Source organism: Procambarus clarkii, chromosome 86 (assembly GCF_040958095.1).
Source record: "Procambarus clarkii isolate CNS0578487 chromosome 86, FALCON_Pclarkii_2.0, whole genome shotgun sequence".
Taxonomy (NCBI): Eukaryota; Metazoa; Arthropoda; class Malacostraca; order Decapoda; family Cambaridae; genus Procambarus; species Procambarus clarkii.
In genome coordinates, this window is record NC_091235.1 from 14,859,645 (window position 1) to 14,887,071 (window position 27,427).

Here is a 27,427-nt window from a genome sequence, read left to right on the forward strand (position 1 = left end):
TTAAGTTACCCTCTTATTATTGTTGCCAAAAACAAATGTGTTACAGGCATACAGTACCGCACATGTACAGTACTACTAAAAAGGATGATGACATTACTTGTCTGAAGGTAAAATGCAAGCAATAATGAGAAATCTCCCCCGAGGCAGTAAGTGACAACGTCCCACAAGAATCACCACTTGCCAAGGTGAAGACATTACAGCTCGACATGATTATGATAGTAGAGGCAAAAATTTTGAATAAAATAGAAAAAAAAAATTCTATAAAACACCAGTAATTCTAGAAGAATTAAGTTACATTAAACGTAAAGAAAATAAGAATGCGACAAATTTCAATGTACAGAAATGGCATGTAATGGACACAGAAGAGTGAAAAAAGTTACCTTGAATTTAGATTATGATAAACTTTTCAGAAAATTTGAAAATACTTGGCAGACTCAACTGGCTTTCTATCGTAATGAATTATATGAACTTCAACCGTCTTTTCAATTGTGGTTTTATTGGAAAATAAAAATAAACATACAGTACTTGAAACTTACATGTTTACCTTCAACAAAGCACAGTTTTCTCACACAAATATAGAAAATGAGGTAGTGTACTGAAGAGGAAACAGAACTAAACCTATTATTGAGTATCACATTATTACACCCATGAAAACTAAATACAATAATAATACAATAGCATTATTTTCAGTAATATTGTACATTATATTACATACATTAATGGCAACAATTTTGTGTACATAAATGTATCTAGTGTATTACACAGCCCTGATCATGCACTTAACTCTGTAGTGAATGAAGATGTAATGTTCTCTAACCCTCAGAAAGAAGAGCCTCACCTTGCACAACTGTTAGAGCCTTCATTTTCTCCCAGGAAAGACAAACAAAATATATAATATACATCAGATCTGAACAGCAATATGCGGCTGCTGTTCATTGTATTCAACTATAAAATAGAGTGAGAGAGACACTCTCACAGTCTGTAAGAGTGACGGCAGAGTGCGGAGGGAGGAGTCCTTGCCTCGTCACAGAGTGCACAACTTACTTGGCATATGCTGTCGTGGATGACAACATTATCATTACAATCAGTGTTCAAACCAAATGAACCTGTTGAAAGTATACAAGTAATCCCGGCACAAACGAGAAATACAATTAAATAAACTCGATAGTCCATAAAAGTTATAGAAAATTAGTTTAGATAGAACAACAGCTTGTTGGTGGTCTGAGATGGACATAGGTGATATTTTGGAAAGGGAGAGCTGTCTGGAAAGGAGAGAGGGGTGCAGTCTGGGAGGGAGAGGAAGATGTCTGGGAGGGAGAGAGATGTGATGCGTGGGAGGAAGGGAGACGAGATGTGTGGGAGGAAGGGAGATGTGATGCGTGGGAGGAAGAGAGATGAGATGTGTGGCAGGAAGAGATGTGATGTGCAGGAGGTAGAGAGATGTGATGCATGGGAGGAAGAGATGTGATGTATGGGAGGAAAAAACACGAGATGTGTGGGAGGAAGAGAGACGAGATGTCTGAGATGGAGAGCGAGTGTCTGAAAGGGGTCCTCAAGTTACTGTTCCAATCATCTCTACAAAGTCAAAATATTTTTTTCTACCTACTGTCCACAATGGGCATAGAAAACATGACTTGCCTTAACCAAATAACCTTGTTATCTGCATGTATGTAGCACACATTTTGATTGAGTGTGCTCATTCTGTATACGAATATTTATTGGTAATGAAGTTACTGTACTAGCAAATGCCGTCAGATACAACGTAATGTTAGATATGGGGACTTAGAATACCTTGTGCTTGAGAGTATTTGGCAAGTTAATATTGCTTTTAGTCATGCCCTTAACATTAACATAGTTTCAACCTCCAAAGGATCAATAATAATACCACAGTATACAAGGAAGAGCTGCAGCGAACATATGCTCAATGACTTTATGTAGGTAAATATCATTCGTGAACAAAAAGTTATATTCTGGACATCACAAAAATTTCTTGCAGTATTTTCATACTGATAAAAATAAAATTTGCATAAACAGGACATGTAATTTTGAAAAAGCACTAAATATGAATACGTATGTTTGGTTGTATACAAGGCCAGAAATGTACATATACTCTGCTGATAATAAGCCCTCTTTAATGTGTCTTCCCCATCAAATAGAAAAAATGGGATACCCCTCTAAATTGCATCATTTATAGAACTGCTGTATAAACTGCTAAATACTCAATCTGATTTTCCACTGCTATCCCCAACACTATACTGCAAACAATGCTCTGACTAGCATAACTATATCCATTAATGGACAATTATGAGCATCATAATTTCCAGTTCAATAATTTACAGAGAGAGATTACATTACACTGAAATTTTCAATACAGTTATACACATCAATACTGTAATTACTTTTCAAATATTAAAATTGTATAGACCTCTCAATGGCTATTATAACATTATAAAAGTCGAACAGCAATATCTTTGTTATTAACTGGACAACGACCAACCCTAACCCTGATCATCCGTGACTACATTCGGTATCACCAAACACTTGTATACAAGGATAATCTTTAAATACTTTATAAATGTCCAAAATATTATATCCTGTATAATTAAGACTAGAGTTAATCAGTTCTTTGATTGCTGTGGAATTTGTTAGGACTGTATATAAATGCACACTTGCCTTTATTATGGACCCTATCACATTTACCGATAACTAGTACTACAAGATGACATTTATCATGTCTCTTGTAGAAGCAGGTGTGTGGCTGTGTTTACATCATTATTGCATGTCTGAAGTGCGTTTATCACTCTCTGCCGATCAAATCCCATCTCCACCAACGTCTGAACCTGCTCTTCTGTCGGGGGTGCTGGAGGATGACCTATAATTATAGACAAAAATTTAATACACAAAATGTATAATTAGGTCCATTAGTGAAAGGTAGTTAGGAAAATTATCCACACAGCAAATTTTGAGATGTATAATATAATGGTGCGAGATTATATATGGGTCCAAGATATGACTAGCACAATATATGCAACACTAGATACCAATGCAATATTATAACAATGGAGGGGAGAGAAGGATCCACATTACATATCACACACTACTGTATTACTACTGTATTTCAAGATACCAACCCTAACTTTTTTGTTTTACTATAAAATTGGATAGTTTTCTGCGGGAAGCTCTTCCAGCTCCCTGGAGCTATCGGACTGATATATGCTATAATAGTCTGGGGCGTTAGTCAATTGGAGTTCAGCCTACCGGAGACCACGAGCCAGAACCTGGCCCCCCCCCTCAGAGAGGCACAGGGAGCAATGGCGCCTATGGAAATCCCCATGTGCTGGTATCATTCCTTGTCTGCCATTGACTGGGGTTAGGCAGCCAGAAAGGTAGGCATAACAAAACAAACCCCACCTGGTAAGAAATTGCAACCGAAGACCAAACAGAAAGACGGAATTCCCCTAAAACATGAAGAAACAAGCAAACATCATTCACCGCCGCCGCGCCGCTTGTCTGCATAGCCCTGTGTGGACAAACGTCCAGGGTAGCCCTGGACCCCCCAGGCCGGCTACTCACACCTCCAGTTCATAGGACGATGCTCTCTGTTGCGGTCATCAACTCTGGCCCCGATTTCTTGGCAGATTTGTATCTTAGTAGTGTTTCCTGCTCTGTGTGGTGCGGTGGCCAGGAGAAACTTCATTGTACTGGGGCTGCATGCACTTAGGGCTATCTTCCCTAAATGTCCTGTAAGTACTACCCTTCTGTTCTAGGGTTACCTTCCTTAGAGCCTTCGGCTTTATAAAGCTGCCTGCAGAAAGTGCACCACTGTAGACTCTGCAAACAAAAATGGACAAAAAGGAGACAAAAATCTAAGAGCCAGAGCCCAAGCAGATTCCAAGGAGTGGATGTGCACTGCCTGTTGGCACACGAGGTGAGCAGCAAAGAACAGAGACACCGCTTCCTTCAGAATCGACGCAAACAACTTCAACAAGGCAGCTGACACCTGAGCTGCCGAGGCTAGCGCACTGGACGCTGGCCCGGAACCCAGCTCCTCCACATCCTCCTCAAGCCAGTCCGAAAACAGCTCCAGCAGGGAAAAGAAGCGCAAGACCGAAGCCAAGTTCTCAAGGCCTGATGTTATAAAGGAAGGGAACTTTCCTTCCAAACACTAACACCTCTCCTCCCTCCTCACCAACTTCCCACACCAACAAGAGTCCTCAGTAAAGGTGCATTTAAATGTACATTTATTTTATTTACAGTTTATATATATATATTCTTTACTGTTTTGTGTATGAACAAATATGTGTAATATTCTGTATAAAATCTATTTTTAAGTTAATATTTTTGGATGTGTGGAATGGATCAATTAAATTTACACTATTTCTTATGGGAAAATTCAATTCAGAGAATGAATATTCAGGTGATGATACATTTCTTGGAACGGATTAAATTCATACAACGAGGTTCCACTGTACATACTGTAATAATCTACACGTGAAAAATATCAGCTCCACATGATACCTGATCAACCAGGCTGTGATTCATATGTCAAGCTGCAAGCAGCCACATCCAGCAGCCTGGTTGACAAGACAACCAAATGAGAGGCCAGGTCGAAGACTGGGCCGCAGGGATGTTGATCCCCAGAACTTCCACAAGGTAGCCACATAGCTCCTTGAGGAGTTTTTCAACTTCATCTTGGCATGCCTCTATGTACTCAATGTTATTCTCTGAAATTCATATTGTCTCTGGTTCTTTGAAAACTTCATTTTGTACAAACACACTTTGGAACTGCTCATTTAGTGTTTCACACATTTCATTACCATTACCTGTGAATCTGTTTCTCATTTTCAACGTCTATACATTCTTTACCTGGAACTTGCTTTTAATAAATTTATAGAATAGCCCTGGGTCTGTTTTTTATTTGTCTTTTTTATCACATAAGGATGATGGAGGTATAACCCACCTGGATTGTTTTGTCTTCTACCAAGGAAGTTTTGCATGAAAGGATGTACAGCACCATTAGCCTGGAATAGATAATAAGTGCATATTAGATAACCTATTTTCTAAGTTATGCACTAACACTTAATATAGTGAACTAGAATCATATACTGTATATACATTGGAACATAAAATATGGATAACATACGCAGTGTTATAAAAATAACAGCACAATATGTGGTGAACATGTGAATCATTCCTTTCCAAGCTGGAACCACAAATACTCTCTTAGCCAGAGTAATTGTGGGCTGGGCAGCATCACTCACTAGGCACTCACAACCGTTATTCTCATAATGACGGGTACCTTTGCAATTGACTTGGGTAACTGTTGTGGGCATCTTATGGAAGGTCAGTAGTTGACTTATAGGGGTCCTGGTAAGCTTTACAGCCTCCCCTTATCAACCTATCAATAACTCTTGCCAATCAAAATAACAGTGTGGAGTTTGTGCAGGAATGAGCTAAACCTACCTTCCAAAGGCTAAAAAGCAAAATTACTCACCCCTGGTCTATTCCTCATTTCTCTTGCTCTGTTCATCATCATCTGTTGCTCCCACATCTCAATTTGCTCTTGCCGCTGTAACTCTAACGTAGCACCAGCTGGAGCCTCAGGTGGAGGAGAGGACGCTAAGAGACGAGCAAGAGTTGCACTTGCGCCACGAGCTAGCCACCCTGGCACCCATGGCACTTGCTGTATATATAGTATGTTGTAGCGATAGAAAATTCCTGCTATCTGAAATGTAGCAAAAATAAAGATCAGGTTACAAAGGCCAATATAAAATAATTTAGTGATGATGGTGATGGTGGTGGTGGTGGTGGTGGTGATGATGATAATTACAGCATCACATTGGGCTATTAAGCATTCATGAGACTGAGGTGGTACAATATAGCTAGCATTTTCCATTTTTTCTGCATATACTCAGAGAGCATAATGTCAAGCACATCCGATAACGTACAACCAAGTAAAATCTGGATACTACATTGTCTATGTATGCACATACTTATATGGGCAGCCCTCAATTTGCACAAAGTTTACGTTCCTGTTAAACCCGTGAAAAGCAAAACCATGCAAATGAAACTTAAAAGTACAGTATGTGGAAAATAAAATAGGGTCATGTTCCACTCTTCATTCAATAAAATACCTACTTAGACATTAACATTTAAATAATCCTTCCATTTTCCAGCCACAAACACTGCATAATAGTCCAGAATGCTTAGCATGTGCAATGATGCAAGAATAAACCAGCATTGAATGTAATAAAACCCCATTTTCTGGGTGAAACCCGGAGGCTTCCCGGAGCTATCCGGGCTGATGTGTATATCATTAGACTTTGGCATCAGTCAGTGTGAATGGAGTTCTAGGCCTACCAGGGACCACGAGCCAGAACCTGGCTCCTTCAGAGAGGCACGAGGAGCAATGGCCTATAGAAATGCACATGGGATTTGGAGCCTTCTATGTCTGACATCGACCGGGCCAGGCATCCAGAAAGGTAAGCGCCTCAAAACAAACCCCTATTCTGATTAAAATGGCTAAAATAGACAAACGAGTGGACAGAACTCCCCAAATGAAAATGAGCAAACGAGCATGACGTCACACGAGCCGCACGGCATGTCTACGCAGCTCCCCATCCCCTCCCTGGGAGGGGGAAGGGGGAGCCCCAGACCCACCACTCCGGCGATCCACCCTTCAGTTCGAGACTGGAATGTCAAAACACGCGAAAAATCTGCAGACCAGGGGGGAAGGGGGGATTGCCGGGGAGCCTCCGGGTTTCACCCAGAAAATGGCATTTCATTACGTTCAACACTGGTTTTCTGGGGGCAGCCTCTTTGGCTCCCCAGAGCTACATCACCAAAGACAAAAACTAGAGGAACTTACCCGGGAGGCGGTCAGTGCTCACACCTCAACTTGAAGTCGAGACAACAGACTGCAATCGCTGACCCAAAGTGACACAGGCCCAACTAGGTCCAGGAACATTAACGAGGTAGCGTGCAGCCAGGATCCTGTTCGACTGCCAAAAATCCTGTGCCCAAATGTCAGCCCAGGCCATGTTACTGAAGACAGCAGCCAACGCAGCAAACTTATGAACGTCAAGGGCACGGGGATAAACCGCAGGCTGGCTAGATTGAATAACCCTGCGGACAACCTGAGAGACCCGAACCCTACAACAGGAAGAAGAGAAACCAGATCAACCCAAAGCGCATCTCCAGTCACTGAAGCCATGGCGCGCAAATAAAAGAGGAGAGCTGCAACCAGACACAAATGCACACACACAAGATGCACCCCTGGCCTGACCAACTAAGCATCAACAACCCAAGGACCCCTCCGGAAAGCAGCAGTCTCATTCTCTGCCAGAAAAGAAGTAGACGGCAGCAAATGAACAAACCTATCACTACGACCAAGAGAGCAGAAACCCCTACGCCGGAGGAGAGCATGAAGCTCCCCAACTCGACCTCAAGAGGCAAATGCCAACAAGAAAAGAGCCTTGGAGAAACAATCCTGAACTGAAGGGGCCACAACAAACCGAGGAAAAGGCAAATAAGCAAGCACTCTGTCCAGAGACCGGGATGGCTCTGGTGGCACATGAGCAGGCCGGAGGCGAAACGGTGCAGAAGTAACATCAATACTGAAAGCAAGCTGCAGCGGCTTTGCCAATGCTGCATGACACGAGGCGACAGTATTTGGCATAAGATGACGATCCTGAAACAGCCATGAGAAATAGGATAAAACAACCTTAACTGAAAGCAAAGTACAGCAACAGAGAGACAAAAAGAACCAGAAGGACCACCAGGAAACTTCATACTGCCACCGAGACAAACCCCGCAATTGGGACACCATCAAAGAAGCCACCTGATCACCATACAGATGGTGACAGACTCGAGTCAGAAAGACCAAATGCGAAGACTCGAGAAGAAGATTGAACCAGTCTCGTAGTGGACCGGACCAATCTGCTGAAAAAGGCGGAGCTGCGGGAAAACCTCTGGGTTCGGACACCGAGCAAGCAGCACCTGAAACCAGCACCTGAGTAGCTGTGAATATTTCTCCCAGCTCGCACGCCACCATAAGAGCAGTACTGAATCCAAGGCACAGCACAACACAGAGAGAATCTGGAGCTGGAGCCATGCGACCATGCCACAATCACAACCGAGAACTGGAGGGTGGATCGCCAGCGCGGTGGATCTGAGGCTCCCTTTTTCCCCTCCTGGAGAGAGGGGAGCTACGCAGACATGCGGCACAGTTCGTGTGACGTCATGCTCGTTTGCTCGTTTTCATTTGGGGAGTTCTGTCTACTCGTTTGTCTATTTTAGTCGTTTTAACCAGAATAGGGGTTTGTTTTGTGGCGCTTATCTTTCTGGGTGCCTGGCCCGGTCGATGGCAGACATTAAATGCTCCAAATCCCTTGTGCATTTCTAAAGGCCATTGCTCCTCGTGCCTCTCTGAGGTGGCCAGGTTCTGGTTCGTGGTCCCCCGGTAGGCCTAGAACTCTATTCACACTGACTGATGCCAAAGTCTAATGATATACATATCAGCCCGGATAGCTCCGGGAAGCCGAAGGGGCTTCCCCAAAAAAGTTCATAAAACACAAGAAATATGTTGTGTAAGAGAGAGAGCCCAACATACTGCTGAGAATGTGGAAGCTCCACACAGCATCTAATAATCTGCCCTAAACCTATGTAATGCCAAAATTCACCCGTGCAGTTCAGAGCTTGATATAAAAGTTTCCACCTATGTATAAAGAATTTTGTGTTTTCCAACACCGTGCAAAAAAAAATAAAAAAAAGGAGCCTGTATATGAAGTACTGTACCGTTTGGTATTGCACAAGAGGCAGCACGGCGAACTAAGACCAAAGCACAGTGTTCCCCATGTTGTAGAGCAAGTGCCTTACTTCTAGCCTCAGCAAAGCATATCCCTTCAACTGCCCTAATTGTTAAGAATTTTCTTTCATATCGGTACCGTTCACAATCTCGAGAATGTGGCGTACGACGTTTGGATCTGCAATAAAAACAGAACACGGGATCAACACAGTCCGGCCTTTTATATGACGAATGGCTACACGTGGCACGGACTGCCTGCTCACCCTCTATGTTGGCCGACAGAGAAGTGATATGGCCAAATGCCAGTCAGTAATAGCATGTGTACAGTGAAGTATGGTTCTAACAGAACCCATACCATGCTGAATCTAGGAACTAGGACAGATTGGAGTAAGTGAAGGCTATAAAGAGTGGTCATGTGGGTATCTGCCCTACATTCTTCCAAGTCCAAAAAAATTGGCTCTCTTACTCATCTTCAATTTGTTCCTCAGAATGCCTCATTAGTTCACAAAAAAAAGATACCCTATACAAGTTCAGATAGACATATGGGTCACATGATACAGCAGCTCATGTTACTGTTGCTATTTTCTTTCCCTCAAATACTTGCTTCTGGTAAAGAGACATAGCATGCAGACTATGATCCAAGAACTCTCTTTGGCTTCTGCTCACAAGATGCAGTCATATATATATTTAATGATTGTTGTGAACCCCTAATAGCCTCATGACCTAAGTTCTTCCTAGGATGAGAGTTATTCTTCTTCACCCAAGCATACCAGTTGACTAAAACAGGACATCTAGTATTGCTTGCACAGTAAACTGCATTGTATGAGACAAAAGAGGCATTGATTGAGGAATTTTTGTGTCACTAAGTAACTCTAGAAGAACAGGAAAAGATGGTGACGACATAGGAATTCCCCAAGGAGGAAGGCGCTTGATGATGTATTCACTGAAAAATGAGGTAGGAGGAAGGATATGACATGTCATGTGCAAAGGCTCTGTGATTAGTGAGGAAGTCACTTGCAAGTGTGGGGTCAAAAAGGTCACAAGCAATTCGTTGCTACTTAGAGAAAGGCACAGTTCTAGTGTCTGGGTGAAGGAAGTACCATGAACTGTGACAGAGACATGTTCTGTCTATTGGAAGCAGGGCAGTTGCAGTGTCAGCCACGAGTCATTGGAGCAAGGAGCGAAATTCAGAAGCTAGTGAAGGCGAATGGCCCTGGTATCCACTAGAAGAGGTTTGTTTGTCCTACATGAGGACCCGGTGACAGGTGAACCAAGGTTGGTGTCTGACCCCACACACTCACGTCAGGAAGAGAAAATTCAACAGGAGCAGTTGAGAGAAAAGATTTGTGGGCCATCCTTGCCTATATCTGATATTAGGATGAGAAAAAGTACCAGAGCAAGTATGGTACTTTGGGAGACTGAACTTTTCACAGTAGATGATCCGGATTTTACCGAGTTGACTATAACACACTGAGTTCTGTTCATTAGGAAGTTGAAGATCTGTCTCCCTACGCAATTCCGTTTGCACGCATTTTGTGCACAATAACACCCTTGTCATATTTGTTGAAAGCTTTTGCAAATTCTATTTATACAGGTATTACATCTGCATTTTGCTTGTCTTCCATGGCACCTAGGACTATGTCATAGAGATCTAGCAACTGTGAGAGGAAGGAGCACTTTGTTCTGAACCCGTGTTGTCCAGGGTTATGTAGATGTTCTGATTCCATGTGCTTTGTAATCTTACTTCCAAGTACTCTTTGAAAGATTTTTATGATGTATGAGGTTAGAGCTATTGGTCTAAAATTTGTTGCATCTGCTTTATTACCTCCTTTGTGAAGTGGCATGATCTCCGCTGTTTTAAGTATGCCAGTATCTAGACTCCATCTCCATAAGATGTATAAGGCCTGTGATGGCGATGTTTTGCACTTTTTGATGAATATAAAACTCCACGAGTCTGAGCCTAGTGCAGAGTGCACGGGCATGCTGTCTATGGCTACTTCAAAATCCAGTGGGGTTAGGGTGACATCTGATATGTGGTTCGATGTTGGTGTCACATTCACGAAGAATTCATTTGAATCATCGATCTTTAATGTTTTCAGTGGTTCACTGAGAACAGAATTGTAGTGAAACCTCAGTATCTCACTCATTTCTTTGTTGACATCTGTTAAAGTTGCAACACCCTTGCACAAGGGCCTATTGTTGGATGCAGTTTTTGTTATTGTTTTTGCATGAGAAGTAACATCTACCATGAATAGAAATAAACCATAATTGTCCACATCCCCACTGGTCCGAGTCCAACAAGGGAAGGTACAGGCACTCCCGAAATAACAAAGTATATGCAAGTAGCCATTGGAGAGCCTCATAGCACCCCATGGACTAGTAAGGATGTAAATTGTCTAACACTAATTATTTAGACAAGACCAGACAAAAATAACCAGCCATCTGATTCGGCTTGGCAACACAAATTTTCCATCTTGCCTCTATTTTCCCCGAAATGTGTTGTCCCCAGGAGCCCTTGAGTAGACTCAACTTACAAATGAAGAGAACTAGACCATACAGGTTGTTATGCATACCAAACAAATGGACAGACATGAAGCCACTAAGGATATATTGACCTGACTCCTCTCCTTTTGTATGAATAGGGAGCTTCAAAAGCCACAGTCAATTACTCACCAAGCCTTGTGAGTAGCTCGAACCTTCTCGCAGTGTCAATGTGCTATTCGTCCGTGGATGGCTTTGTCATGTGCTATCTCCAAGTTCATTAAGAATATGAAGATCTTACTATGTATCATTCTTGCATGCTGTGCCTACTACCTGTCTAAATACAAATAACTGATCCACAAGCTTTTCCCCAATAGAACTCACCTTGTGCATCACTGACCAAGAACCTGAGCATACCTAAACATAACAAAGAAGGCTGGAAAGGAATGGAAAGGGAGCCAATGGGTAGAGTCCATCATCTTACCCCCAACATTGTTTTTACTATCCACATCAGTATTCCTACTGGGCAAGCTCCATCCTGCCACCCCTTCTATATTTCCACCCTCTACCCCCATTTACTGCCCCATCTCCAACTTAGAAGCTTCTCTTAACCTCCATTTTCTGCACACACCAGATAACCCCATTCCTCTCTCACTCCCAAGCAGAGATACTGTATAGATATTTTACAGTCACTAAAAGCAAGTTAAAAAAAACAAGCGTTGAATGTAATGAAACGCCATTTTCTGGGCGAGTCCCGGAGGTTTCCCGAAGCTATCCAGGCTGAATGGATATGTATATCTTTCTGGCATCAGTCAATACATGGAGTTCTTGCCTACCGGGGACCACGAGCCAGAATCTGGCCACCTCTAGAGAGGCACAAGGAACAATGGCCTATAGAGTTCCCCCTCCCCTGTGGTTGGGAGCATTCTATGTCTGCCATCGACCGGGACAGGCACCCAGAAATGTAGCTCCCCGGCATCCCTCCCTCCGGTCGGCGGGGTTTTCGTGCTGTTCGACATCCAGCCTAAGAACTGAAGGATGGGTCGCCGATGGATGGGTCTGGGGCTCCCCCTTCCCCCTCCCGTAGAGGAGTGGGGGGGGGGGGGGTTTGTGCAGCGGTGCAGCGACATGATGGCGTCATGCTAGTTTGCTAATTTTCATTTGGGGAGTTCTGTCCACCTGTTCGGCTTTCGGTCGCAATACTTTTACCAGAATAGGGGTTTGTTTTGGAGTGCCTACCTTTCTGGGAGCCTGTCCCTGTCAATGGCAGACATAGAATGCTCCCAACCACAGGGTGGGATCTCTATAGGCCATTGCTCCTCGTGCCTTTCTAGAGGGGGCCAGGTTCTGGCTCGTGGTCCCCGTTAGGCAAGAACTCCATGCATTAACTGATGCCAGAAAAATATACATACAGTATCCATTCAGCCTGGATAGCTCCGGGAAGTCGATGGGGCTCCTCCCAGAAAAATAAAACAAACATCACTAGCAGCTCGCTGATGACCATGAAGTAATTATATTTCACAAATTGTTCATCATAAAGAATGATTTAAGCCCATTATCAAAGAGACAAATATGCATATGATTAATAAAGAACAAAATCACTTACAATGCCTGAAAAAGCTGATATTGCTGTTGCAGCTGATGTGGAACAGACTTGCAATCCCAATAAATATGTCAGAGTTTTCCCAGTGATTGGGATACCTAACACACTGGTTTGGGCTACGCGTGGAATATCAAACAGATAGTTTACAAACAATGGAAATATAACACCGTATCTGAAAAAAAGGCAAAAATTACCATACTGTTGAGAAAACTTGTCATCATTTACACAAATTTTAAGAGCTGGCAAATTTGTATAACGTTTGAATGCACAAAATACACAGTTGTACACATCTGTCTCTTACTAAGCAGTTCAGAACATGAAAGTATATGAAACTGATGATATAAATATTAGTTACAGTACTTAGATTCATTAATGTTTGCAAAATTTATAAAAAAAAGCAAACTTTGATAAATTTTGATTATTATTACAATAAAATTTGTAAAGAAAAATCCAGTGTTGAATGTAATGAAAATCCAATTTCTGGGTGAGCTCTGAAGCTACTATACTGATAGTGACAAACTATTAGGTGCCATCAGTTGTGCCATTCTATTTGGCCTACCAGGGACCATGAGCACCCCCTACCGGGCCTGGACCCCTCAGATGGATGCAGGGAGTGGTGCCACTTATAATGAGATATGTATAAATTTATTGAAGTCTGCTACCACCAAGGGAGCATCCAGAAATTCAGTGAAACAAAACTGACCCGTGCTGATTATAAGCAAGACAGCAGCATTAAGAATTGCCAAAAGAACTCCCTCAACAATGTAAACTATAAAAACTTCCTGAAAAGAAAGCCAACACATTTGTGCAACCTTCCACCTTCCCTCTTGTTTAGGGGAGAGGAAGGAGGCAGCCAGGGATCAACCAGCTGTTCCACTCTAAGTTCGATGATGATGCAAACCCCCCGATGACCCGGAGGGTGTCAGGGAGCCTCCAAGACTCGCCTAGAAATTGGCGTTTCATTACATTCAACGCTTGTCTTCTGGGGAAGCCCCCCCTTGTGGCTCCTTGAATCTAAATACCCATGGAGAGGGAAACAAATGGGCACTTGCCAAGGAGCACTGCAGAAATCAGAATGAAGAACAGGCAGTCGTGTGTGAGAGCCAACACAAGGCCACTAAGGGCAGGGAACATTGACTGATACTGGGCTGCAAAAACACTGACCTACAGAACCCCTGCGCCAAAATATCGGCCCACGACATATTAGCAAAAACAACTGAAAGGGCAGCATTTCAATACATTCAACGCTAGTTTTCTGGGGGAAGCCCCATTGCCTCCCAGGAGTTACCTACCCAAAGACGAAAACAAGAGGGGCCTAACACGGGAGGCGTAGGTCGCGCACTCCTCAACGTGAAGCGGAAACAAAAGACTGCAACTGCCAACCCAAGGCCACACAGGCCCGACAAGGCCCAGGAACATCAACGAAGGAACGCGCAGCCAAACTACGAGCGACGTGGGCATGTGGAGAGACAGCAGGCTGGCAGGACCAAACCACCCCGCGGACGAACCAAGAGAACCGCACCCTGGAACAGGGAAGAAGGGAACCCGGAACAACCCACAGCGTGACCCCAGTCATGGAAAACCTTGGGTGTGATCACCGAGCAAGCAGAGCCGGAAACCCAAGCCGGCAAGGAACCAGATGGAACGTCTGCCATACAGAAAACTTCCCAATGCTAGCGAGCTCGCCAGGAGATCGGAAACACTGGTTCCGATGCGAGGCTCATGAGAAGTGACACTACAAGATCGTGAAAATGCCAACTGGCAGGGCAAGCCAGGAAACCAGGAACCCAAACCCGACAAGCCGGGAAAGAACCAACCCAGGCGAGCAGAAACACCCCGCCGGGAGAACCCCCCCGCCCCCCCCCCCCCCCCACCCCCGGACCCCTGAAGGACCAACAAGTCCGACAACGGATGACAACCAGAAGCCGCCAGCAGAAAAAAACGCCTTAGTGCAGACGCCACAAATAGCAAGGACAAAATTGAGATGAAAAACGAAAAGCCAGGGCCCAGGCCAACGAGAAAGCAAGCACTGCGAACCGAAACACAAAGCGAAAAGCAGGGACACCGCAACCCGCAAGAGCAGCGAACGCAGCCCCAGCACGACAGAACAAAGCACGCAATATCGAGGAAGGTATGAGGAGAACAAACCAGGACGTGAACAGCACAAAAACAAAAACGCACCGCCAGAAAAGGAACACAAAGACAAAGGCCGGAGCCAGGGCCTGAAACCTAGCACCTCCCGGCCCAACGAAAAGACACTGCAGGGGCATTAGAGGAAGAACGGAAGCTACAATCACCAGCATACAGGGCAACCCAGAAGCTGGAAATGCCAAACAAGAAGAAGATGAAAACTCAGGACCAGAACCAAACACAGGGGCGGTGCAAAAGCAGGGAACTGAGCATGGACAAAGTCCAACCTGGCATTAGTAAAGCCAAGAAGCACATACTAAAACAACAATGTGTAGGAGAGAATGAGAAAAGACAAGGGGGGCACGGACGGAAACAAAACCAAAGCGACCAACACTCCCAAGCCCCGTCACAACAATCAAAATGGGGCAGTCTCGGGGCTTCCGGGGAGCCTCATCCCAAACGAAAGTCCTGCTCCGACCCCTAAGCCCTCAGACGTTTGGGAGCCGGAAGCATGGAAAGAGGAGCAGGGCGAACCACACCAGCCTGGGAAGGGGGCAAGGGTGCAGACTAAACCACGGTTGAAATAACCAACGTCTCTAAAACCTGGTCCCTAAACTCCAGAGGGGCAGCTCTGGGGCTTCCAACCAGCCAACCAACCTGGCTCGTTCAACAAAAAAAAAAAAACGAGCACACAACGAAGCCGCTATCTGACCCCTTACATCCTCAGACAAGGAATGGGTAACAGAATAACAAGCGAAGAACAAGTCCTGCAAGACTCAGGGTTGTAGGTGTCATCGACCCAACAGACAGCATGATGGAGGCAGGTTGAGTGATCGTCACCGCAAGGCAATCACAACAAACATTGGCTAACGTACCCATAGGGTACGTTAACGTATCCATATGGGTACGCTAACGTACCCATAGGGTACGTTAGCCCCATAGGAAGCCCAGGCACTGGGGCTAGCTAAGCCGGTAACTCCTGTCTGTTGCAAGCAAACTGAGAACTGGAAGGTGCCATGATACGTTGGGGGCAACAGAGAAGGACCACCAACACATCCTAGGCTGGCCTAATGGGAAGCTAGGCAGACCTCCTCCGCCAAAAATAAGTGAATACGCCCAAAACAAATCAAAACAAAAGCCCCAGAAGCAACACAAACACCAACTGGTTGCCAGAGAGAATCGTTGGCTGCCGCTATATATGCAGACTGCGTCAGCCACAGTGCGTCCCACCCAGCAAAAACCCACTCCCTACCCAAGACAAGACGGGAAGCCCAAGACCTCCAACGTACCCAAAGGGTGAGAACAACGCCAAGCAACGAAGCTCTCAAACGTGAGTGAGACCCTGAACGCCCCAGGGATGAGAACACTGAAATGCAAGGGAAGTACTTACCAAGCACCTAGGGAAGATAGCTCTAGGCACATGCAGCCCAGTGTACCAAAGAACACCTGGCCACCACACCACACAAAGCTGGCAAAGCCACAAATGCCAAAGCAAGTCAATAAATCGAGGCCAGAAAAGACTTGTCAACACTGGCACATCAGTCAATGAACTGAGAATGGAGCAGCCGGCTCGTCTGAGCGGGTGCACCAGTTGAAAGACGATTTGCTTGTTCTGTTGTTTTCTTTTGGGGGGAGTTCCTTGGCTCTGTTTGGACGTAGGTTGCAGTATTGTTTGCTAGACGTGACAAACTCTAAATGTAGGGTGCTCATAATGGCTATTGCTCCCTGCACCTCTCTGAGTGGACCAGGTTCTGGCTCTGGTGTCCAGTAGGCATACTGAACTCCCGGGACTGATGACACCAAACTAATATGGCACATGTCAGTTTGGATAGCTTCAGGGAGCCAACGAGGCTCCCGCAGAAAAACTCTTTATGCAGACCAGCGATGCAAACTAAGCTGATTGACTTTATGGAACTGACTCATCAACTAGAAATAATTAAATCAGATAACCCTTTTACCATTTCAAAATGTGTTCACTAAGACCCAACAGACTAAAATATCTGACCAAGCCTACTTATCTACAATACAAACTGTGTATGAGGTTTTGCTAACATGATGAAAACTTCTCTTCACACAATTTCCTTCATTTATCTTTCATCCCAACAGCTACTCCTTTCCATCCTCTCCACCTTTCAAACTTTTTTCTATTTACTGTCACTTGGTCTCATCGAAACAGCATCACGGGGCCATCGTAGACTCGTTTACCATACACATAAAATTGTCTCCCAAGTCTACTTTTATGCCCTTGACAGCAAAATTTGCAAAGTTTTAAAACCAAAATTCCATGAAGTCATAATCCTATATTTTCATCCCATTAGGTAATCAAATATGCATCATTCTCCATACTCTTGTTCACCCGATCACAACTGCTAGAGCGCTTGGAGCACGAGCTCACGCATGGAAAATACTACCAGGAAGGGAAGACTCACGGTCCTGGGGGAAGATATCCGCCTGAGTGCAGGTCTACTGAAAACCACTGTAGAGTTAGTATGGTCAAGACCTCCAACACTGTTGTAAGGACCTGTGAGGCAACCAGGCATGATGCAAACTTGTGGGAGCCATATCGACGCTCAAACACTCTGCGATAAAGTAAACAAAAAATAAACATGCAAAATAAATAACCATATAAATAAAAAGCATACTTCCTACAATGTGCCAGAAAACATTTGTTAATATGCACTGTAATACAATATGCCAGGCCCACGACATTTGCAGCTTCCATGCTCAATACTTATGAGAATACCTATATAAGTTTTGTACAGTAACATCAAAATTCGTGAGGGGGCGGTTTGCATATTAGTGTGCTGGAATGAAAACTCATTAAACATTTTCTTCTAAGATTACAAACACAGTACTGTACACTAGAAATGTGTTAAAACAGTATAAATACAAAGAAGTGCATATTATATGACAACAAATATGTGAGCTACCGGCAAGTGTGCAAGTGAAGACAGTGTCCTCTACAAAGAGCCATTAAGTAGCATGTCTTGGTAACTTTTCTAGTTTATTGATGTGATTTTTAATATATGGATGGGTATGTGGATAAGCTGGTGAAAAGGGAGGAAGGATGTGTGGGCAAGCCAGTGGGCTTCTGCATATAAAGGGAGTATGCAAGTTTATGGGCAGCTTGGGAGCAGGTGTGGGCCAGCCAGAGGGCAGAAGGGCATGAAGCTGGTGGGAAATGGGGTTTGTGGGCTAGCTGATCAGCAAAAGGGTATTGGTGGAATCTGGTGGGTAGGAGGGTGGGCATGGAAGATGGTAGATAGAAGGGTATTGTAGAAAAGCCAGTGAGCAGGTGGGTATTGTAGACAAGCAGGTGAGCAGGTGGGTATTGTAGACAAGCTGGTGAGCAGGTGGGTATTGTAGACAAGCTGGTGAGCAGGTGGGTATTGTAGACAAGCTGGTGAGCAGGTGGGTATTGTAGACAAGCTGGTGAGCAGGTGGGTATTGTAGACAAGCTGGTGAGCAGGTGGGTATTGTAGACAAGCTGGTGAGCAGATGGGTATTGTAGACAAGCAGGTGAGCAGGTATTGTGCAGGCAAACTAGTAGGCAGGAGGATATGGGTGAAATCCATTCAGCATGAGGATATGCATGAAAGCTGCTGGATTGAAGGGTATACAGGCAAGCTGGTGGATAGGAGGGCACTGAAGGAAAGCTGGAGGCAGGAGGGTATGTGGGCAGGCTGGTGGCAGGAGGGTATGTGGGCAGGCTGGTGGCAGGAGGGTATGTGGGCAGGCTGGTGGCAGGAGGGTATGTGGGCAGGCTGGTGGCAGGAGGGTATGTGGGCAGGCTGGTGGCAGGAGGGTATGTGGGCAGGCTAGCAGGCATGTGGGTATGTGGGTAGCAAGGTGTGTGGGGAACCTGGTGGGAAAACAGGCAGAAATTAATGATGACATTATTTGCATTTAGAAGAAAGACTGAAAAGAGTGGAACACGCAATACATCCTACGTGTCATGGTGAAACCCACTCTGAATCAAATGAGAAATGCAGGAGACTGAAGTGATGTCCGTCAGGGTCCGTAAACTCATTACAGAGTTCCACTATACTACACTATGTAAAGATATACCAAACCCCATAGTGCTGTGTCAGAATGCCTAACACTATGGAGGCAAGAACAAATGTCAACAAATGACCAAGGACAAGTCGCCAGATCCTCCACTCCTAAACAAAGATTTGAGGAAGAAACCTAGTTTCCGAAGCAAGAATGTTCAGCTTCCCATGAGATATGATGACCAAAGTACACATACCAAAACATGAAGAAACTACGACATTTCGGTCTATCCTGAACCATTATCAAGTCGTATGGGCCATTATCAAGACATACGACTTGATAATGGTACAGGACGGACCAAAATGTCGTCTTTTTTTCATCTTCTGGTGTGTGGTTTGATTATATATTCAGCCACGTTCTTGTGATTCATCGTCTGCAGCTACCTAACCCTGTCAACATTGGAGATAAGAAAAACCTAGAGAAATGTGTAACTAATGCACTTGACACACTCACCTGTGTGTGGGGCAATGGGGAGGTGGGTACAAAGCAATCCACCAACATGCAGGGTGAGGAAACAGCCATATAGATCTTAGCCACAGGAACAACACCTGCATGAAAGACACTCAACTGTACTGAGCTGCTAAACACCTCAAATGATATGGTGGAAGTGCTGATAATCAACCCTCAGCCGTTTAAAGACCAACTAATGAAAATAGAACACTGCTTGGAAAACCTCACAAATCCAGCCCCGAACATCATCCTACTTGGGGACTTCAACCTACGGCACCTGAAATGGAAGCACCTGGCCAATATAGTAATATCAGAAAAAATACCTGGAAGTAGCCTAAATGAACAGGCACATGCAAATGACCTGCTACGGATGTGAGACAGGTTTGCTTTAAACCAGCAAATAGTAGAACCAACTAGGAAGGAGAACACGCTGGACCTCATTTTCACCAATAATGATGAATTATCACACATCGTAAAAATCTTTGAGAGAGTGCTAAGAAGTAAGATCACAAAATAAATGGAATCACAGCATCTCCATAACCCCCGGACAACATGGTTTCATAACAGGGCGCTCTTGCCTGTCACAGTTGCTGGACCACTATGACATGGAATTAGATGCCATGGAAGACAAACAAAATGCTGATGTAATTTACACAGATTTCGCTGAAGCCTTTGACAGATGTGACCATGCTGGACAATGCCTGAGCAGATCATGATGTATACAGTTTAAAATATGTTGGTGTGAAAATAATGTAGTTATCCAAGAGTATCCAAGTTACATGAGGAGAGCTATACTCATGATGTCCTGCCTTTCTTATAATCTTGAAATTGAAATTGAAATAAGTTTATTGAGGTAAAATACACACAAAGGGATGAGGTAGCTCAAGCTATTCTCACCCCATTCAGTACATTGTGTTAATACATACATAGACACACATCACAAGCAATAAACGTATTACTGAACATTCTGAGAGATAAACATATACATTTCCTCCTTTACACAAGTAATAATCTTTGTCTTATGATGCTTTGATGCCACTGATTCAAACAAAGGTAAAAATATGCCTAAAAAATATATGAAAGTTCTCTCTTATGAACAGAGTTGTAGACAATTAAAACAATTTAAGAGAGGAGGTGGTGGATGCCAAACCATCAGTAGTTTCAAGGTGTTATTTGACAATTATACAAAATAACAGGAGACCATGACCGTAGCTCTCACTATGAGTCCTAGGTGAATCATATAGGATATGACTCATGATGTATGCAGCCATATTGTCATTTCTCTCACTACTTGATTTAAATCTCTTCCTTGCCTCTAATACAACTCATAATCAGACCATTATTTTGCATTCTTGCCACTTTATCTAATTCATAATTCCATATAAGAAAGACAATTTGCAAATTAAAATGCTTCTGCACGCTTAAAAAATGGATGTACAGTTCACACAACTGTATAAGCACTCCCTAAAGTTGGTTCAAGACTAAGGCTCCAATTTAACCATTCCTTGCAGTTAAACAAAATAAAGGAATATTAAAAAATACTTCATGTGATTTCTTACCTGAAATAATAAATTAATAACGAGCCACACACAAGATCCTTTGTATCAACAAAAGATATTTTTGCAGATGCTATTCGCCATATCTGTAAAAGAAAACAAAAACTAAAAATCATAAGATTAATGGAACTTAAGCTACATTATTTCAAACTTAAAAGTATCTTCAGTATTAACCCTTGCAATGCGCACCTTTTAAATTAGCATTCCTGTGGTGTATCAAAAATAAATTGTTATAAAACAGTATTTTTTCTTTTGAGATTGTTAATTGGCACCCAGGAAGCACGAAAATCCAAGTAAAAAGTCTCTACCTCTTGAAGTATTGCTGTAGTGGCCACAACCAGACAACGCATGATGCACCCTCGGCCTGACCAATCAAGCATCAATGACCCAAGGACTCCTCCAGAAAGCAGCTGTTTTGTTCTTCGCCAGAAAAAAAGGAGACAGCTGCAAACGAACAAACTTACCACCAGGACCGAAAGAGCAGAAACCCTACGCCGGAGAAGAGCATGAAGCTCCACGACCCGACCCTCAGAGGCCAATGCCTACAAAAACAGAACCTTGGAAAAACAGTCCTGAACTGAAGGGGCCACCACAAACCGTGGAGAGGAAAGATAGGAGAGCACCCTGTCCAAGGACCAGGATGGCTCAGGTGGCGCATGAGCTGGCCGGAGGTGAAACAAAGCACGAGAAAGCTTACAGAACAGGGCAAATGAGACGTCCACCCAGGCCGTCGGCTGGGACATTGGACACTCCCCGGATATGAACTGCACGGAGAGCCAAACCCCGAGAAGCCAGCAGATGAGCCAATCGAATCGACCAGCCCCAAAGAGGCAAGGACCAAAGAGAACCTCAGCGGTTCAGACAATGAACCACCGGGAAACAGTCCAAATGGAGCCAAACAGTCACATCCCGAACAACCCGAACCATCCAAAGTGAAAGCCAGACCGCCGCAAACTCCCGCACCGTGCTGGGAACCTGACAGAAGGACGGATCCCACCGTCTGTGGCTGGCCTGTTGAGCACTGGTCACAAAGCTCCAGCCTCGAGACAATGCATCCATGAACACATCGAGCGAGGGTTCAGCTTATTATATATCACATCATGGGTCGTAAGAAAGTCAGTGGTAAAGTTCAACCTAAGAAAATAGTTGTGAGGATGAGAGAAAAAACAAGACATCATCCATAGTGAATGAATGTGATGTCTCACTACAGACAAGTGTTAAAACATAGAGAAACACAAGTGTCTTTAGACAGATTCTTAGTAAGACAAGCAAGTAATGAGCCACAACCAGGTCCTTGTGGAATGCCTGCATAATGTACAAGAGAGAGTACCCCAGAAATGTCATCACTGCCTGATGTTGTAACGGAAGGGGACTCCTCTTCCAAACACTAACACCTCTCCTCCTCTTCCCCTCCTTCTCACTATCTTCAATATGCCAACAAGAGTCCTCAATAAAGGTAGCTTTATCCTTTATCGGTATCTATGAGTAGTATTTTGTATAAAATGTATTTTTATGTTAATTTTTTTTTATGTTTGTAATGGACTAATTCAATTTACATTATTTTTTATGGGAAAATTTGTTTCATTTTTGTTATTTTCGGTGTACGAACTGTCTCTTGGAACAAATTAAATCCGGAAACACAGGGGGCCATTGTACTAACATCATCACATGTCGGCTGGCGCACCACCACACCCCTTAATATGTCTGCTGGTGCAGTGCAGGGGTTAAGCTGAAGAAAATAGTTTACAAAATTTTCTTCACTGTACCAAACTTACTAAGGAGACACAAAAGCACAACATTTAAGTACTTACTGAAGAACAATCAAGATAATTATCCTCATTGCCTACCACATTATCTCCCAATACACACAGTTCTATGAAAATCTTAGTTTTTTTATCTAAATCCAATTACAACGGAGTCCATACCACTTTAGAATTGACAAGTATCAACCGTGTCATACTAGTAGACCAAATACTGTACTCTTATTATCTATTCACACGAAAAGATACCGAAACACTTATGAAATCTTCCTGGAAACAAACCAATAATTGGCTGATGTACAAGAGTAACAATTTAATTAGTGCATATACATTTAATTATAGTTTTAGAAAGCTGTATAAACTGTCATATGATTTTGTACTAGGAATATTATAAATTTATTTTAAAAGTACAAAAAGAAAAATTTATTTATAGCATTGTGTAACAAACCTAAAGGAAACCAGGTGTTGCAGCCTCCAGAACATATTTTTAATTATTATAACCTAATATTTGTATATGTGAAATAACAGATGTGAGATTGAACACAAGAAAATATTGACTGGCTTACATGATATCCTCCAACACCGACCACAGCCAGAGGGGGCTACAGCAAACGGATAAATATACAGTAAGTAAATATTGCATTGGAATGTGAGGCACATGTGTTCAGGGTAAAATAATCAAATTATGAATTCATGAATCTTATATGAACTTCATGATAAACGTATGTAAAATCGTCTGTGTTGTGACCGAAACCTATCAAGAAAGGAATAACCAGACCAGTACATCTCACGATATGAACAAGATAGAGTAATAAATAATTACTCGAGTGCAGTTATAGGATGAAAGCTACACTCATGTTATCAGATTTTCTCTAGTTTTTGTCATATACATTTCTTGAAACTTTCAACGGTGCTGCCACATACTACCATTTCAATTACTCTATTCTATGTCTATCATGATTGTTTGTATTAGATAATTTCCATAAGTGTTTTGTTACAATTGCTTCCATAACTTTTGTACATATGTCAAGAGAGGACATATGGAGGATTTAAAAAAAAATTCCTCATCTATTTCAACAAGCCCTCACAATTTAGTACAGTACTCACAATTTAATACTAGCAATTAAGTAATTCTTGTCTACCAGTTTTGGTGCATTTAGTACCTCCAACCTTTCGTCATACTTCTTATTTTTTAAGTATGAGAGCCATTGAGCTTTTTTTTATTTGTCAATTGGTTTTTTGAGGCATTCATACAAAACAATTGACATACAATACATTTTATTTTGGTCTCCCAGTATGTCATGAGCAATTTTATAAGCATTTTCCATCCATGTACTTTATGTGGTTTGCTTGGAGGTATTCCAGGATCACTCCCAAGTCTTTTTTAATTATTAAAAATAAGTCCTTGGTCCAAACCAGGTGATGTTTTGGTCCTTCATTAAGGGAGTAGAGCCTTCTGTAGCCTTCCAGCACAGTTTGTAAGATGAATGCAGCCTGGACCTTACCATGCACTCCACATGACAGAAGTAAACGAAACAAAATTTTGGAGGTCTGCACGAGGTTTTTCTGGAATACAATATAGTACAGTACAGTATCTCTCTCTCACAGATTAAAGATTTAATACATAAAACCTACCTACTCACCTCCCCTTTTAAAAAGACATCTGGAAGCTTGCATATGAGATATTTCCTGAGGTGCGCCAATAGTGGGACGTTCAGAGCAGTACAAGTTAGAAACATACATCCCATCAAGCCTTTGCTTACAGGTGCATTGTCTGAAACAAAATAACAATTATAAATATAACACCACAATTAAACTGAAGTAGGACAATACAGTATAAACAGTGATGCAATAGATGTGTTCTACACTTTCTTGAAGGGCCAAATGGTGGCTCCCTGTTGCTAACTGCACCCCCAGTAATTAGGTCATACCTTCCCTAGTTACAGCCGACAGCCATTAAGTGGCAGTACCACGGAAGCTACCAGCTCTCCATGTCAACAATCTTGACTTTTGACTGATGTCAGCTTGTCTGACATCAGTCATTAATAGTTTCATTACTTGCTGTCTTGTTATTATCCCTTGTACCTTTCTCACTTATATTTTAAGGATATAGGGGATTCCCAACTTACTGGCATCCAATACTACAAACAGACAACCAAGTCCCTGTTTTAATGATTAGATCTGTGAACCAGCTTCAATGTCCATCAAAATATGGCCAGTGCTACTTTCACAAACAATTGCTTGTTCTGCGAGTGGCTTACTCGTTACTCAAAATGCTCGTAGATAGAGCCGCTCGTTAATCGAGGTGCCACTGTACTTTATGCCCAGTATTGACCCAAGGTACTTTGTTGTGGACTATTACAGCTGTTTATGAAGGGGAAATATACTTAATAATGGCTGATGAAAAAGGAGGATGCATCAGTGCCAAGAAAAAAGGCTCATCCATTTCCCGATAAATGATGCCTTGAGACGATCAAGCGCTTTGAGGAAGGAGGGACACCAATGTATATAGGGCAAGTTTGGTGTTAATCAAACACCAAACTTGCTACCCATATAAAATGAGGATAATAACAAGCAATATTTGTTGATTTGTTATATGGAAAGATTACTAAATACTGTGGACTATTGACCAGAATCAACATGGAAATTCTATTAGTCAGTTGGTCATCTAGGAGAAAACAAAAAAAAAAAAATGATTTCCAAAATATTTCAAGAATGTTCAAATACGAGCGATTCACTTGTACCCAGTCATGGGTTATCCAGTAAACATAAGGCTACCAATCAGACTTCTTCACTTCTAAGGCTACCAATCAGACTTCTTCACTTCTAAGGCTACCAATCAGACTTCTTCACTTCTAAGGCTACCAATCAGACTTCTTCACTTCTAGGGCTACCAATCAGACTTCTTCACTTCTAGGGCTACCAATCAGACTACTACTTCCAATAATTACGACTATTGTAAACCAGCACCGAAACACCATTATTAACATTAAATAACCTGCAATTTTTTATATAAAAAAATGGGTTTTGTACAGCATGATTATTTATGGAGGTCTGGAAAATGTATCCCCTCATGAATGGAACGGCACCCCATGTTAAATTTGGTTCTGGGAAACGAAATTTCCCCTCGACCCCAGGCGATACATGCACTTGCCGTTATCTCGGTTATCTCGAGATGATTTCGGGGCTTAGCGTCCTCGCGGCCCGGTCCTTGACCAGGCCTACTTTCTGCTACACCCCCCCAAAAAAGCAGTCCGTAGCAGCTGTCTAACTCCCAGATACCTATTTACTGCTAGATAAACAGGAGCATCAGGATGAAAGAAACTCTGCCCATTTGTCTCCACCTCCACCGGGGATCGAACCCGGAACCTCAGGACTACGAATCCGAAGCGCTGTCTACTCGGCTGTAGTCTAAAGTTTGTAGCCCTAAATAAGATATAGTCTAAAGGTGGTAATGAGGTAGTCAAGAGGCAGTCATGAGGTAGTCTAGAGGTGGTCAAGAGGTACTCTAGAGGTAGTCATGAGGCAGTCTAGAGGTAGGAGTCATCAGGCAGTCTAGAGGTAGTCTAAGAGGTAGTCTAAAGGTACTCAAGAGGTACTCTAGAGGCAGTCAAGAGGTAGTCATGAGGCAGTCTAGAGGTAGTCAAGAGGTAGTTATGAGGCAGTCTAGAGGTAGTCTAGAGGTAGTCTAGAGGCAGTCATGAGGTAGCTGTGGCCCCGACACCTCACCACTCACACACACACCACCAGTTATCCACCAACCACAAGCAACTTACAGAACCCGGTTGTACTATACTGTGAGAGGATGGTGGCCATCCCAAGGGTGAGGAAGGTGTGTGGCGTTAATGAGGAGCGTGTTAATGAGAGAGGCTGAAGGCTCCTCACTCACTCACTCACAACAACACTGACAATAGTCACGCCACTCAACCCAACACCAACTCATCAACCTAACTTGGATCGCATTACAAACTCATGCGCTCAATTGAGTTCATTTATGAGGAGGAATAATGAGATTTGTTTGTTGTAGCCGTTGGCAAGGGTGAGGGAAGGTAGAGGTGAGGGGGAAGTGAGGTAGAGGTGAGGTAACAGGTAAGGGCGAGGGATGGCGTGACTATTAGACTGCCACAGACGGTCGCCAAGCGCACCCTACACAACACTTATACCTGGCCACCTCACTCCTCACCTGGCCACCTCACCCTCCCTCACTCCTCACTTGGCCACCTCACCCTCTCTCACTCCTCACCTGGCCACCTCACCCTCCAGCTCACTCCTCACCTGGCCACCTCACCCTCCCTCACTCCTCACTTGGCCACCTCACCCTCACTCACTCCTCACCTGGCCACCTCACCCTCCCCTCACCTCTGGCCACCTCACCCTCCCTCACGCCTCACCTGGCCACCTCACCCTCCCTCACTCCTCACCTGGCCTACCTCACCCTCCCTCACTCCTCACCTTTCTACTACCGCCTACAAGATGGGTATGGGGTGCATAATAAATGAACTAAACTAACTTTAAAAAATTGAAAAAGAAATTCCTGATATTTAAAACTTGTGTATAGCAAATTAAACTTTAAAATTTCATCCAAAAA

The 27,427-nt window shown here is 43.4% G+C and overlaps 1 protein-coding gene across 1 annotated transcript; it reads right to left on the reverse strand.

The window, feature by feature from the left end:
* On the reverse strand, positions 1-26,882 carry LOC123768464 (ubiquitin-associated domain-containing protein 2). The gene is made up of 8 exons (XM_045759029.2): positions 26,616-26,882; positions 24,483-24,613; positions 21,083-21,165; positions 17,450-17,599; positions 12,894-13,062; positions 5,495-5,725; positions 4,961-5,021; positions 1-2,872 (listed from the first exon to the last, which is right to left on the reverse strand). Exons 1-8 carry the CDS (start codon positions 26,653-26,655, stop codon positions 2,730-2,732), a joined length of 1,008 nt encoding a protein of 335 aa, XP_045614985.1. The 5' UTR covers positions 26,656-26,882; the 3' UTR covers positions 1-2,729.
* Positions 26,883-27,427: the final 545 nt, after the last annotated feature.